Source organism: Ailuropoda melanoleuca, chromosome 1 (assembly GCF_002007445.2).
Source record: "Ailuropoda melanoleuca isolate Jingjing chromosome 1, ASM200744v2, whole genome shotgun sequence".
Taxonomy (NCBI): Eukaryota; Metazoa; Chordata; class Mammalia; order Carnivora; family Ursidae; genus Ailuropoda; species Ailuropoda melanoleuca.
In genome coordinates, this window is record NC_048218.1 from 77,796,624 (window position 1) to 77,812,710 (window position 16,087).

Here is a 16,087-nt window from a genome sequence, read left to right on the forward strand (position 1 = left end):
ATGCTCACTGGTCAGTGAATTAGTAATTATATCAAAAAAGGGCTTGATCTCAAGTGAAAAATTAACTCTCAGAATGGGTGTTAATTCTTATTGAGGTTTTCATAGTTTTTATTTTAAGATGAAATTCAAGAGAGAATTCAATAAAGAAACACTGGAGTAACAAGTATGTTCTGGAAATTGCTACTGGTTAATGAAATTAATGGTATTACTTACTTTCTTTCCAGTTTACCAAATTTAGAAAGCTAAGCAGATAACTTACTAATTTGTTTCTCAGTCATCTTCCTATCAAGGCACATTTACCATTTTCTGAATTGACTATAATATATCTTGGGGGCATCCCATTTGTTGGAGAGCTTAATTAGTGAAACCATGAGGAAGATGGACTTTTAGAAAGGATATACTTGACCAAGAAAAAGAAAATGGAGAAGGATTGATTTGTTGCTTCTTTGAATTTACATAAAATGTAATCTCATTCCAAAAGTCAGAGGTGTAATAGGTGCCAAGAAGTGTCCTCTGAACAGGTTCCCATAGGATATCATGGCAAAAAAATGCCACCAAGCTGGCAGCACGTTGGGCTTAGCTCAACCTTGGCAGGACCGTAATTCTCACGGTAGCTTTCTGTCTCTCAGGCTACATTCTGTGTAGCCCTTTCTTGTGAATTGTGTGTCCTGCATGTGTGTCCTGAAAAATTTTCAAACTTAAAGAACAGTTTCAAGAATCTGAATCCCCACATACCCCTTGTCTAGATTTACCACTTGCTAACATGTCTTCACATTCACTTTACCACTCCGGACAGCAGTAGTATTTTCACTCAACAATTTGAGTGTAGGTTGCAGACATCTTAAAACTTTACTCCGAAAGACATTAGCATGCATTTCCTAAAAAATAAAGACATTCTCCTATGTAGTCAGAATATAAATTACTAAATTAATTAAATTCAGGAAATTTCACAATGGCGCCATATACAGTCTGGGTTAAAATTTTTGCTAATCCTCCGGAAAGTGTCTTTTGTAGTGACATTTTCCAAATATAAGATCATGCATTGTGTTTACTAGCCATTAAATTTTGTTGCTTTGGAAATGTCACTTCTGTTCAGAATTAGAGGGTGGTCTTTTGACTCTCCAGCAAGCTCTATTGAAATAAAAAGAAGACACTGGGGATTTCAAGGTGGCGGCTTGCTAGAAAACCAAATTGCCCAGGTAAGGCGGACTTTTTGTTTTTAACTTTGAAAACTTTGGCTGGGTTTTGGTGCCTTGACTCAGCAAAGTCTATAATGCAGCAAGGCTTGGTAAGCATTAGAAGGGGTACTGAAGCTTTCCTTTATTTCATAATCCCAATTGTTTTTCTAGAAACCATCAATAGCCTCTAAATGACTGACTCAATTTTTGGATCCTATTCTCATGACTAAGCAAATGTTTGATTTGAAACCAGCCCAGTATAAATGTCTCTGTGCCTCTAACTCTCTGTAGCTATTCCGGATTCCAGCACTGGGGAAACCAACCTATGCACCAAAATGTCTAAGTCTGGAACCAAGGTAAGTAAGCGGTCATACTGATTTGTAGCCTACCACTTTCTTTTCCTTCGTACCTTTCTTTTCCCGTTTTTCCTTTCTTTTGGAATGTTTCTTCTTTTCCAATGTACCTAAAGATACATTGAAAGAAATGTGGAGAAAAGCTTTTGCTTCTTTGCCTGGAGGTGAGTATGATAGTGGTTTGGAGGCTGGCATTGGGAGAGAAGATTAAGAAATGCTCATTATATTTTCTACTCTAACAGAATTCCCCAAAAGTTTATTAAGGGTTTATCTTTGTGTGTGGGGGGGGCGATGTTTAATACTGTGCAGGTATATAACGTGTAAATATCATCATGATTTCTGCCTTCCAGCAACCCATATTCTATGAATTTTCCCAGGAGTAGAACTTGCTGATAAAAGGAGTACATGGAGTAGAAAACTTTTAGTATTTAGTTAAAAACTCTGCTCTGTGCAGGGCACCTGGCTGGTTCAGTCAGTAGAGCATGTGACTCTTGATCTTAGGGTTTTAAGTTTGAGCCCCGTGTTAGGTGTAGAGATTACTTAAAGATAAATTCTTTTTTTTTTTTTTTAAGATTTTATTTATTCACTTGACAGAGAGACAGCCAGCGAGAGTGAACACAAGCAGGGGGAATGGGAGAGGAAGAAGCAGGCTCCCAGCAGAGTAGGGAGCCTGATATGGGGCTCAATCCCAGGACCCTGGGATCACACCCTGAGCCAAAGGCAGACACTTAACGACTGAGCCGCCCAGGCACCCCTTAAAGATAAATTCTTAAAAAAAAAAAAAAATCTGCTCGGTAAAAGTTAGCCTCAACCAGTAATGTTCTAAAAGACCTTCAAATGAATTAAATCCTACATAACCATTTCATTCAAGCAGTTACTGTTACCCATTTCCTGAAATAAAGTGCTTACTTACATTAGGAAAATTGCCTCTAAAGTATTTGATTCACAGTTAGACTGGAAATTGATTCTTAGGCAGGGCTTTAGGAATGAGGGCAACTACCTTCATTCTCTATTTTAGCTCTTCCACTGACCAGGGAGTGTAGGCAAAGCCATCTGTGCCTGATTTCTGCCCCTCCTCCCAACTCTTTACTTTGAAAAGTTTCGAACCCATTGAATCTCTTTTTTTTTTTTTTTAAGATTTTATTTATTTATTCGACAGATAGAGATAGCCAGCGAGAGAGGGAACACAAGCAGGGGGAGCGGGAGAGGAAGAAGCAGGCTCATAGCAGAGGAGCCTGATGTGGGGCTCGATCCCATAACGTCGGGATCACGCCCTGAGCCGAAGGCAGACGCTTAACCGCTGTGCCACCCAGGCACCCCTGAACCCATTGAATCTTAAAAGAATAAGAAAGAAATGTTGAACGAATGCTTGTATATCCCTCACTTCTATTCTCCAGTTGTCAGCCTTTTGCTATATTCGGTCTCTGTCTCTCTCTTTGTACATTTGACAATAAATAGACTTAATTATTTTGCCATATTTAAGCGTGTATCTCCAAAAATAAACACACTAGCGTTATCTTGTCCCCAAAGTTTATAACAAATATGATACATAATATTCAGACTATAATCAAATTTCCCCCAGTTGCATCTCCAAATGTGCTTCATGGCTGGCTTTTCCCCGATACAGGATCCAGTCAAGGATCATGCATTGCATTTGGTTGCTGTGTTTCTTTAACCATTTTTTCCTTTAGCGTCTTTTATATGGAACAGTCACCCTACCTTTTTGTTGTTGCTGTTTGAGTCTTTAACATTTTTCAAAGTCCAGACCAGTTGTCTCGTAGGAAGTCCTGAAATCTGCATTTGTCTGTTTGTTTCCTCATGTTTAGATTCAGACTAACCATCTTTGGCCAGAAAGTTACATAGGCAACATCAAGTATTTCCCATCATATCATGTCAGGAGGCACCTGTTAACTTGTTCCAGAACTGGTTAGTGCCTGTTTTTTTTTTTCCCACTTGGAAAATAAAACTAATAATCATACTCATCATCTTAAAGATTACAGGAGAAAAATGAGACAGTGTCTTTAGTGCTCTGAGGTTCTTGAAAGTAGGCCATGCAAATTCCACCGAAAAGAATTGTAAGTCCTTAGAGGAATATCCATGGGCCTTGAGGGAAGTCTGTTACAGAACCCTCTTAGGGGTGCCCGGGTGGCTCAGTCGATTAAGTGTCTGCCTTCAACTCAGGTCATGATTCTGGGGTCCTGGGATTGAGCCCTGTGCCAGACTCCCTGCTCAGCGGGGAGTCTCCTTGTCCCTTTCCCTCTGCCCCCCTGCTTGTGTGCTCTTTCTCTTTTCCTTTTTCTTAAATAAATAAAAAATAAAATCTTGAAAAAGAACGCTCTCAGATGAAAACACCCCTGCTTTCATAGATTTCCACAGTAGTAATAGTGTGCTCTCTGATTTCTTGTAGACGCGCTGTTTACGTGGTTAGCTAATTTGCATGCTAGGCCAAAAGAGCAAGTTAATCTCTTTCTCTATTGCTTCTCCCTGTCCCTCTATCTTACTAGCAATTTAATCAGAGTTATGGGCTTGGCGAAAACAATGCATTTTACTAAATTTGTTTTCGTTACCTCTGGAATACTCAACATTTTTATTTCTGCTATATTGGATTAGTAGGCTATTTTTCAAAAACTAAATGAAAATGAGAGGAATTTTGTAACAATTTTAGGGAAATCTCCAGCACTATTTCTTAGTCTTCTCTACAAATTTTTTTGCCCAAGATTCTCAGCTCACCATAGAGTAGATTTCATGGTTCTTCTGCAAATGGAAATTGAATAGAAGTACAACATCCTCTGGGCTCTGAGATTTGGAAGGTCTCCTACTGAAAGGAAAGCTTGGTTCTGGAGCTCAGTAATGCTCCATAGCAACACTGTACTTTGTTTCAGCCTTGGGATGGTTGGCTAGTCTGCCAGAAGGGTGGACAGCAAGGTGACCTTATAGAACATGGTGTATATTTCCACTTCTCAAATAGAGATGTTAGCCAGGCAGATGTGCAGAGGGCACTAAGTGTGAGAAACATTCAAGTAACAAAGGTATTAACTTTATTTCCTATAACATATCCCTTGCAAAGCCTCTTTTTTGGTGACTAGTTGACCAAAAACCAAAGGTAAATTGAATTAAAGTTACATTAAGGAGTTTAGAATCTACTAATTCTTAGTGAAGCTACCTTAGTTTTTCCTTAAGATCTTTCCACAGGCTTTGGGGAAAGCTTCTCAGACTCCACTGTTCCATTACTAAGAGAGTAAATGGTGCTTGTTGAACAGAGCTAGCTGTGCAGGCGGGAAGACAGCAAAGGGAGATAAGATAAAATGAATCACAGGTCACTAACCAGGAGTTTGGCTCGGCAGTCCACTCACTTGCCTGCAACAAACTGGTAACTGGCTATTGACCTTGGGCAAGTCATTTAACTTCTTTATCTGTAAACGGTAGCAAAGGTTTATTGGCAATTGTGAACCAGATTAAACTAAGCGCTTTATTGGCATTATCCCTCCTCAGAACACCCCTCTGCCCTGGGTATCGTTATCCAGTCTTACAAAGGAAGAGCCTGGGCTTTAGCGAGAGGTTCAGTGGCCTAGCCAAGGTCCCAGAGCTAGTAACTAGTGGTCTGCAATTTCGTCTTCATCGGTAACCTGGGACCCCATGTATCTCTCAGTCTGCTGTGCTGAAGTGGGAAATGGAGCTGGAAGAGAAATTTGGGAGGGGAAGAAAGGAAATGAAGGAGATGATGTAGGGGTGGGAAGGGGTAAGGAAGCTCGTAGGGAACAGGAAACAGGAGAGAGACAGGAAGGGGAGATTAAGGTGGAAGGAAATCACCATCAGTAGGCTATGATCTAGAAAGGTACCCCTGGGGTAGAAAACATTGAGGTTTTGTGGCCTTCTGTGAGTCATTCTTGGTTTCTGCCTCTCCATCATTCCTTACGTCTGAGCAGTCACCTAATCCTCCATTCCTTTCGACTGTGTGTTCCCTCCGTGTCATTCAGCTAGCAGTTGCCGTTTGCTGGCCCGCACCAGCTTTCATCGCACCCACAGCAACCACCTGCTTCCATGCACAGACCAGCCCACCGCACCGCGCACGGCGTCACCAAAGGGATTCTAGCATGGCGTCCATGTCAGGCTGCCAGCTTTATTTCCCAGCACTTCACCATATACTCTGTATGCACCAGGCTCGAGGAACTGCTTGTCGCTAGAGTGGGACATGTTCTTTTATTCCTTTATGCCTTTGAACAGGCAATCCTTTTCCATTTGCCTCTGGAAACCCCCTCGTTATCCTTCAGTCTTCACCTCAGAGATCCTCTCAAGACTACCTGGCTCTAGTCCTTTCCTGTGAAATGCTGGACATGGTTTTTCTTCTTTTAAACCGATAATGCAAATTAGCCACAAGGTGGCAGCATAACCCTAGGGAATTAACTGCCTGACTCCATGACACTTGTGCTTTCAAGGATAAACTAGCATTTATCTTGGATTGTAGAGTTATAGAACAAGAAGGGGCAAACTCTACAGTCCATTTGGGCTGGTAGTTTTCAGAAACTGCGTTACGAAGCCCCAGGAGTGCCTGGGAACTCTATCTCCTGTTGCAAACGGGAACGTTTTATTTTTACAGCCAGGGCTTCAATCTAGTCTAGTCCTTCATCTGACAAGTGGGAAGCAGGAGCCCACCGAGGCAGCTTGCCTGAAGCAGTGAGTCTGACCTTAGAGATGCAGCTCCAGAGCCCAGGTTTATCAGTTCCCGGTTCTCAGGGCTGTATGCTGCCATGCCCATCAGAGGTCTCAAGTTTACCCCAAAGATTGTGGGAGAAACTTGGTGAGAGTTTGAGGCAAAGAATATTCATGACTTGTCATTTTGTTACTTTGTAACTACTCTGTTGGCAATACAATAAAAATACAGAGCATGAAATATTGTCATGTGTATGCTCTGTATCCATCTAAAATAAACTCTCTAAAGCTAAGGTCTGCTTTATTTTTCTCTGTGTATATTCCATATCACCTAGAGTGAATGTCTGCATTTGGAACTCACTCATCTTCAACCAACATTTATTGAGGGTTTGTCCAGTGCTGGATACAGGGGTCCATAGCTTAAATAAGGTTTGGCCTTTGCTGCTGGAACAAGTCTAGAAGGAGTCTGATGGGAGAGAGATATATAAGTGGATAATTTATTTTCTTATGCGTTAAGTACCGTGAGTTATGGGATCAAAAAGGAGGAAGCCATGAACTTGGGTCTGGCTTATCTTAGTGGCACTCTTTTTGTTTTGCTTCGTTTTAAGCCTTCAGAAAGTTCTCATTCCTGTTGTTGACAACTAAAGTTGTCTTCCAGAAGAGGGTGGGTGTTGTGAGGTGAGGTAGAACTCTATACTTCCTCAAAATTGAAGAGGAAGGAATTTCCAAAGTGGGGAATATGTCCTCGGTCTTTATTTTTTCGTGAATAACGCCGCCCAACTCCCCAGTTCTTGTCTTTGTTCGCCCCACGCTTCAGATCACTTTCTATGAGGACAAGCACTTTCAGGGCCGCCACTATGAGTGTGACTGCGACTGCGCAGATTTCCACATGTACCTGAGTCGCTGCAACTCCATTCGAGTGGAAGGAGGCACCTGGGCCGTGTACGAAAGGCCCAACTTCGCGGGCTACATGTACATCCTACCTCGGGGCGAGTACCCCGAGTACCAGCACTGGATGGGCCTCAACGACCGCCTCAGCTCCTGCCGAGCTGTTCACCTGGTGAGTCCAGGGCCCCTCCGATCCCGCTCCTTCACTCGCTCGCTCACCTGCTCCAGCTCTCTCTGTCTCTTTCCCCTACTTCCCACCCCCCCACTTTTTTTCTTACTTTTATGTGAAAGCATTTTCTTAACGTTTTCCTACGCTTTATAAGGGTGTTTTCTTCTGTCAGCTGCTGAGGCTTACATAAAACCTAAGGTCAGTTCATCACAAGACTGAATACACGAATTATTTCCAGAGCACTCTCTCTACCTCCCGAGTACTTTAAGGCATTAAGTTTTTCTTACCAAAAGTCGGCTGTTTCAGTCAGTCCACAGGGGGGATGGGAGATCAGATCATCTAGCTTTCAAGATGGTGGGTTCTGAACCACGCTGTTCTCAGAGTTCTTGACCTGTTGGTGGTTTTCATAATCATCGTGGTTTATTTCCTCCTGTGTTTTTCCAGTCTAGTGGAGGCCAGTATAAGATTCAGATCTTTGAGAAAGGAGATTTTAACGGTCAGATGTACGAAACCACTGAAGATTGCCCTTCCATCATGGAGCAATTTCACATGCGAGAGGTCCACTCCAGTAAGGTGCTGGACGGAGTTTGGATTTTCTACGAGCTGCCCAACTACCGTGGCAGGCAGTACCTCCTGGACAAGAAGGAGTACCGGAAGCCCATCGACTGGGGTGCAGCTTCCCCAGCTGTGCAGTCTTTCCGACGCATCGTGGAGTAATGATGTCGATGGGGCCACGAGTTTCTTCCTGGGGGCTACATGCTGGCTGGCTTTGTCATCCAAATAGGCGTCCTAAATAAAACAACTGGCATGCATTTCACTGTTGACTGTAATGCCTCTCCTTAAACACTCTGAGGGACCAGTACCGTAGTGCCCACCAGAGTGGGCAGTTACACAAAGCAACTCATCCTTCAGATCGCCAACCTATAACTCTGTGCCGAACAGAACGGGACTGCATTAAAGGCTAGAAAATCACACTGCCATGTGGTGGTTCTCCTTGCTTAAGTTTGGTATTGATTCAACAGGTACAATAATAATAGCCACTGCTAATTGAGTGCCTTCATTATTCTATTTTCTCTTTCCAACAACCCTGTAGCAGAGGTAGTTTATTTGCATTCTACAAATAAGAAAACAGAGGCTTAGAGAAACTAAAAACTTGCCCAAGTTTACCAGCTGGTGATCAGAGGAACTGGGGTTTGGTCCAGGATATTTGTTTCCACAGCCCCCGTTCTTTTCTCTTCATCTCCAACTCATTCATTGAACACCTGCCAGCTGGGGGTCCGCGTGCATAATGGAAATACAAAACGCTGAGAAATGTAAGAGGTGGAAAGGGCAGGGTCCCCTTAAGTTCTCGTGGAGGAGACAGAATACCTATCAAGAATGGACAGTGAAAACAGAGCCATCACTTGAAAATTTTGGAGCCATAAGTCACCTGAAGGCCTTTGTTTAAGATTCAGAGGTTGCTGGGTCAGTTACTTCTCAACTTTAAGCTCAGTCTTTCTGTCAAAAGCACATCTCAAATAATTTGTCCTGACTTTACAGTAGTTGAAATGGAGTTTTATTGAGTTTTACTCACTTTGAGTAACCCCTGAGATTTTCTGTTTAATCTTGATGAAGAGGAGAATGGTGAAGGAAACCTGGCGTCATTGGAAATACTTAGTGAGAACCTGAGTCAACCTGGGGATGTTCTGGATGCACCTGTCTTTAAAAGAGAGGACAGAGCCCAGGTCTCCTAGGAGCTTTTCCAGAAAAGGACATATTAGAACTGCTAATGATACTCCCTTTGTGTGCACTTCAGTCTATACACTCGTGTGTAGTGCATTCTCTCGCCCAAATATTTTTTTTCATTTTGTTAACTTCCCCAGCCCTTTGTCATTTTCTCTGTTTTGAGTGAGGGACCTTGAGAGACTTGGGTAAACGTAAGGGAGGGAGGCAAGATGAACCATAGACGAAGAATGGGAGGCCACCCACTGAGCCACAGAGAGCTCTGGGCCTCATCACCCTACCAGGAAGGGAACTTGCTTTATCTCCAAAATGAGGGAGTTGAACCAAATGCTCACTCAAGTCCCACTGAACGTAAACATCCTAATTCCTTGGAGGTCAGGAGGAGGCTAGCCGATGACCAAAGACCACTGACACTTCCAGCGGCACAATTTCTGGAAATGACCTCAGAGGTCTTGCCCCTCCTTTTCTGCAGAAGAAACTGAGGCTGTGGTAACCATGCATTAGGGCCAGCCTCTGCTCTCCTATCAACTGCCACCATGTTCCAGGCCCTGGGGAGTCGGTCACGGCCTGTTCAAAACAACCAGAAACGCAGCAGCAGGATAGGAAAACAAGTGTCGGGATGACTTACCTCAGTCTCAGGGAAGTAGAAGATGGCTTTTGACAGATAAAGCAGAAGCATCATTTGGGGATGTTGGATGCCTCTTGGCTCATGCCCTCATCCAGAAAGGGATTGCCGCCATTCTCCCCGGCTGTAGGCACGTCAATCAACTTGCACTTAACAAGCATTTTACTAGCAATTGACAGTAGAGGTCAAAAACCTTTTATGTCCTTACCTGTCAATCAATCCCACTTCCGGTAGAACATTCTGCTGTTCCATCCAGCACAAGCCAGCATCCACCTGTCACGCACAGCAGAATAGCACCCAGCGTTGTTATTGAGAATTATTACCTCCCTCTAGCTTTTATTGTTTTGTCTCTCTGAAATGGGGGATCTCAAGAAAGTAAGACAAGGGCCTATTTAGACCATTTTAGCCGTGTTTCCATCCCTAGCATTCCTCTGAGGCAAGTCGTTGAATATTTCCCAGATATAGACCCACTTCCTCAAAACGCAGCATCTGGGGCTCCTAGTTCAGGCCTCCAGGGTAGGGCTGCCAGATTGAATATGGGACAGTATTAGTAAATCACAAGTACTGGGATATAACTAACTATAGAGACAGTATAAGTATATCCCAAGTATTGCATGGGACATAGTTACATGAAAAAGGATTTGTCATTTGTCTGAAATTCAGATTTAACTGTGCATCCTGTATTTTTATTTGCTGAATCAGTCATCCCTGTACCCGAAGGGCATGTCAAGTTACACATGAGTGACAGAGGACTCGAAGCACAGGGAGTGGCACAAGCTCCGGAAACTGGAGACACACGTCCCACAGCAGGGTACTGACATACAATTTTTCAGAAATGCTGTGAAACAACACAGTGTGTCTGCAGCCGGATTTAGCCTATGGACCACCAGTCCCCAATCCTGGCCTGCTGGAGAGCTCTGAGTATCAGAAAATGGTGTTTACACTGAGTCACAAACTGCTTCCTGTAACTCTGAACCTGCTTTCTTTCTAGTTCTCATTCCCAAGATAGCCCTCCCATAGGTCTCCACACTCTCATTTCTAGGCTGAACAATTCCTGTTCCTTCCATTGCTTCTCTCTTGGTGTGGTCAGCACCCACGCTCCTCGTTCTGGTGCCTCTCTTCTGAGCTGTTCGTGATGGTCTTTTCCCCACTGCTCAGCCAGAGGCTGACCAGACGACACCTGGAGGATCGTGTCCAGTTCTTTCGCCTTCCGTTCTCAGATAGGCCCTGTTCTTGATGACACTCGGCTCTCCCGGTGCCCTCCCACCAGCCCTGATATAGGCCTGGTCAGCCTTTTCTAAGAACTGGCATTCCAGCTCCCAGGCCAGAGAGTTCCCTTCCTCTCTGGAGGGTGAGAGAGAAATGGATTCAAATCCTCCCACTTCCACACGGGAGCTCTAAGTCACGTTAATATAGCTAACCTCAACTTCCTTACCTAGAGCACAAAGATAACACCTACTTTGTGGGTGTTTGAATGAGACCATGCATTAAAAACACAGAGCACATATGGCCAGTGCTCATGCTCATGGTAGTTGCGGCCTGTAAAGACTTGAGTGCTGGAGAGCAGAGAGCAGTTCCTGGAGAAAATGCCGGGTGAGGTGCCTGGGAACTTCTGGTCACAGCATTTTTGTCAGCTGATCAATACTGAACCTTTTTTCGTGTGTGTTTCGGTTTGGAGACACCTTGTGTAATGTAGACTGTTGATGCGTTCACATTGCAGGCCTGAATGAAGATCGACAAATGGATGTTCTCTGTAGGGCACATGGCCGCTCTCTGAGGAAAGCTTCCTCAGGAACACCAGACAGTATTTCAATGCTACATCCGGGGGTGCTTTTAGGTAGTGGACTCCCCAACCAAGAGGGAAACAAGGCAGAAAACACAGCACTACATAGACAGCAACAAAACAAAACAAAACACGTGTTTACAGTAGGAGAGCTGAAACCAGAAGGCCAAGCCTTCGTCTGACCTCAGCTGGGAACACGAGCACGGGGTGACTCAAATTTTTTGCTGCTCTGCTCATGTCCTTGAATGCCCTCAAAAGTACCATGAGGAGTGATTTTGGAATTAACAGTAAATTTTAGTGAGCGGGCGAATTCATAAATACAGAACTCGTACTTGACCACTGTGGCTGGCGTGTTAGTACCATTCTCCTAGGATTTAAGTACCTCTGTTACCAAATGGTTTGGGGTTTTTTGCTTTGTTTTTTACTTGTCTCGCTTTTTTTCATACCTCTTTCTATCCTCCAGTTGTTTTCAGAAAAGCATCTGCATTTTTGGCACATGCTTCAGCGTTGGGAAGGCATACATCAGAACCGTCCAACCCATCCCACTGTCTTGAAAAAGAGCTACATTTCTATGGGAATCTGGCCTCCTCTCCGCTCTCTCATTTGTCTCACTCCCACCGGTTTCCAAGGGCAGCAGGGCTGTCCCTAGAGCTCACACAAATCCCCGTCTTCTAACTTCTACCCCATCTCTCTTATGTGGGGAGGTGATGGGGGCAGTGAATCCCCAAAGCCCCCTTCTAGCCCTCCGGCTGACCAGCCTGTGGTCCACGCAGGAGAGAAGGATCCCTCGTGGGCGTGTGTGACTTCAACTCAAGGCGAACCACTCTGTCCGCAGACAGACACCACCCACCCCTTCCTCTTCACTCAAGCCTCACACTTCAAAATCAGGGCATGTTAGAGCTGGAGGGGCCGGGGGCTTTCCTGTACACCGCAACAACTTGGTAAGGCATAGGGGGGCTTACTAACCCCAGTTTACAGACAGGGAACCAGAGCTGAGACAGGCTAAACAAGTTGTCCAAGGTCACTGATTCCAAAGCTCTTGCTCTTTCCACGGCCCCACTCAGCCTCTGCTTCTCAGTCTTCATGAGCCAAAACCAGCACAGGACATACGAGAGCCTAAGAGAGTCATGCTAGGCCAGTCATAGCATGGACCATCTCTCTTGAATAGCTCTGCTAAGACATCATCCACATGCCCTACGAGGCGCTTTTTAAAGTGTACGACTCACGGGATTTTAGTATCTTCGCAGATTTGTGCAACCATCACCACAGAAAGAAACCCTATACCTTGAGGGATTGCCACCTTAGCCCCCCATTTCCCCCCAGTCCTGAGCACTCACGAATCTGCTTTCTGTATCTGTGTAATTAGTTATCATATACTAATTCACTTATTGTGCATTTTCACATATAATTACTTCTATATCAGTATTTACATATAGATACTTATTCTAGACATTTCATATAAGCGAAATCCTATAGTATGTGGTCTTTTGTGGCTGGCTTCTTTTATTTAGCAAAATGATTCCAAGGATCACCCACGATGTAGCATGCATGAGTGCTTCATTCCTTCCCGTGGCCAAATCCTCTTCCCCCGTATGGATGCTTCACATCTGGTTTGCCCAGTCGTCAGTGGATGGACATGTGAGTTGTTTCTACCGTTTGACTATTGCTATAAACAGTTATGGACAAGTTTACATGTAGACACATAGGTTCTTTTTCTTGAGCATATATAGCTAGGAGTACAACTGCTGGGGGCACGAGCTCCTTCTTAAACGCTGGCAGCCTGTGGGGCCTTGAAGCCACACAGACCTAGTGTCGCTTCTGATTCTCCTGTTTTCTAGCTGTAGTCTTTCAGCAAACGCACCTCTTCTAGACATATGAGCCTCCTCATATGTCACATAGACATTTGATTATACCTCCTTCCCCGTGGTTTTGTTGGCACTGGACGAGATAATAAGGAAGAATTCTCAGGCCAGTCAACAACCCAAAGGAGCAGGTGTTCCTTAAAGGCAGCTGCTTTAAAGTCTCCCAAAGGTGGGATCCCTGTAGAAAGGGGCCTCAGAAGAGCTGGTGGTGAAAAATTTGGGCACACACGGGCCGGCGGTGTCTCCAGCCCCTTCCCGCTCTAAGGATCAAGGACTTAGGTGCCCCCGAGTAACTGTGAGGTCCCGCTTGGCCAGCAGGTGGAGTGGGGGGAGGCCTTGGTGGGAGCTACAGAGGGAGGAGAGCTCTAAGCGCCTGAGGGGAGGGGCTCCCTGCCCAGAGAGGCGCTTAGCCTCCCTCACTTCAGTTCTGCCCGGGCTTGGGCTGTCCCGTCGGTCCTCTCTTATCTCTGCTAAACGATCTCATTTCCTTTCCCTTCGGTGCAATGGTTTCTCATTTCCCCAGCGCCAGTGTGGCCCTTTGTGAGTCAGCGACCTTGGAGGCTCAGCACCCTGGTTGAGTGGTTCTGGAATTGATTAGCTCGGGGGGAAATCCTGCCAGCACTTCGCCTCTTGGGAGCACAGCCGCAGAGATTTGTTCCCATTGTTCGTGCCCCACCTCCCCGAACGGGCCCCATTAGCCTGTTCACTGACCCGTGGGGCCGGACAATGGAGGGCCCGGCTGTAGTGCTGACCCCTACGGTTTCTCAGTGCGCACTGGTGGTGGAGCGAGCTCAGGGTAAGCTGGGGGACCCCAACTGGCCTGGTGCTCCAGGATCCCATACTCAGGACAGACACCGAAATCTCTAGACGGTGTTCCTGTGAGCAGGAGGAGGGGAAAGGGGGCTGCCTGCGGGCTGGTTATAAACCAGAAAGAAGAATATCGCTACCACAAACAAGTTTTGGGGGCCTCCTCTAAAGGCCAGGGGGCCTTGGCATTGGGAGGGAGTCACATTTTCGTGCCTGGCTGCCTGTGACTCAGAGCCACCCAGCAGCAGCTGTCACTGGCTCGTGCTGTTGCAGAGTTCATAAAGCCCTTTCCCATATGCCTCGGACCCTCACCCCGGTCATGCGAGAGAAAGGAAGAGAGTTCTTGTTATTCCCATTTGACATAGGAGTAAATTGAGTCACTGAAAGGCTATGCGACTTCAGGGGGGATTACAGACTTCCTAGACCCCCAGAGTCAAAAGCAGCCCTTTGGTGTGACAGGTGCCGAAAGTCATACCCGTGGCATGACAATTTTTAAAAAGCCATTGCTCTCATTTTTATTCCAAGTATAAGGTGTACTTTCAAAGGAAGTGGCTCCTATGATTTCATGTAATGTAGTGAGATATAAGACTGGGAGGGATGTGCGAGCATCTGCGAGCCCACATCAGAGAGATAAACAGAAATGCACTGTGTTTATCGGGTGTTTTCTATCATCTTCTACCCTTCTGCCTTCTGTTTTTCTGGTTTTCAGTTGGGCCCCACCACAGGGGAAACACACTCATGGCAAATCCGTCAAACAAAATGGAGGCACGATGGCTTATCTGTCAGGTATACTCCCTTAGAAGCAAATCCAACCCATGAAAAACTTCAAATTTGCCAAGCGAGTAAATTAGGGGGAAAATAGTCATTTAAAAACAACGACCTATGGAACTCCTTAAAAACACATTTGAAATTTCAAGAAAGACTCCACATTCATAGACGGGTTACGATTAAAGAGCTGTGTGGGGGTGCCCGGCTGGCTCAGTGGGAAGAGCATGTGACTCTCGATCTTGGGGTTATGATTTGGAGCCCCACGCTGGCTGTAGAGATTACTAAAAATAGGCAAGCAAACAAACTTAAAATAAAAAGAGTTGCGTGATGAGAGAATTTATTGGGTGGTAGAAGTTGAGGCATATCCAGATTCATCAAAGGAGGTGTTTTCGGTCTGTGACGTTCTCCTGCTGTTCTTCAGCCCTGGAAAGATGACCCACACTTTCCCTGCCTTGGGCCTGCCCTTAACAGGAGCCTACATCTCACTGACTGCAAAATACAAGAATGTTTTCTATCTAAATCTCTGTCTGTCTGTCTCTCTGAGTGAAGGGTAATTACAGGAGAGGGTCACTTGGGTTGAAATGGACCCCATAGACCAAGGAAGAAGGAGAAAATCACAGCCTCTGTCCTGGGAAACCAGAGAAAGATGGTTTGAATGAATTACTTATTTACTTATTTGGGGAGTTAGCTTTATTAAGGTATCATTTATAAACTATAAAACTCACCCTTTTTAAAGTGTTAGGTTTGGTGAGTTTTGACAAATGTATACAGTTGTGTAACCACCAACACCATCAATACATAGAACATTTATATACCCAAATTCCCTTCTGTCCCTTTGCAGTTAATCCCCTCCCACCATCCCACTCTGGCAACCACTGATCTGCCTTCTCTCCCTGTAGCTTGCCTTTTCCAGAATGTCATATAGGTGGAATAATGCAGCATGTAGCCTCTGTGTGCCTGGCTTCTCTCACTTAACATAATGCTTTTGGGTGCTTCGTGGGTTGCTTTTTACACGTCGTTGCAGATATTCAGTTTATTCTCATTACCGAGTAGTAGTCTATTGTCTGGATGTAGCACATTTTGTTTTACCATTTACCAGTGGAAAGAGATTGGGTTGTTTCCAGAAGGACCGCTTTGTTTATAATTGCTTCAAATTATGCAAGGTGGGGATCTAGCCAGAGAAATTTCCACAGGATACCTCTGTGCTTTGCCTTCTCTCTCCTCGGGTGATGTAGCACTGGGAGGTGCTTCAAACTGCCTGGAAATCCTGAGTTGGCAAAAT

General features: G+C 45.0%; 1 protein-coding gene across 2 annotated transcripts; it reads left to right on the top strand.

Annotated features, from left to right (window-relative positions):
* Nucleotides 1-129: 129 nt before the first annotated feature.
* Nucleotides 130-8,050, top strand: CRYGS (crystallin gamma S). Of its 2 annotated transcripts, XM_011219213.3 has the most exons (4): nucleotides 130-1,199; nucleotides 1,470-1,534; nucleotides 6,999-7,241; nucleotides 7,683-8,050. In XM_011219213.3, the coding sequence occupies exons 2-4, from the start codon at nucleotides 1,514-1,516 to the stop codon at nucleotides 7,953-7,955; spliced, it is 537 nt and encodes a 178-aa protein (XP_011217515.1). In that variant the 5' UTR covers nucleotides 130-1,199; nucleotides 1,470-1,513; the 3' UTR covers nucleotides 7,956-8,050. The 2 variants fall into 2 exon arrangements, with proteins under 2 accessions (XP_011217515.1, XP_034517430.1); XM_034661539.1 differs by having other exon boundaries at nucleotides 130-1,534.
* Nucleotides 8,051-16,087: the final 8,037 nt, after the last annotated feature.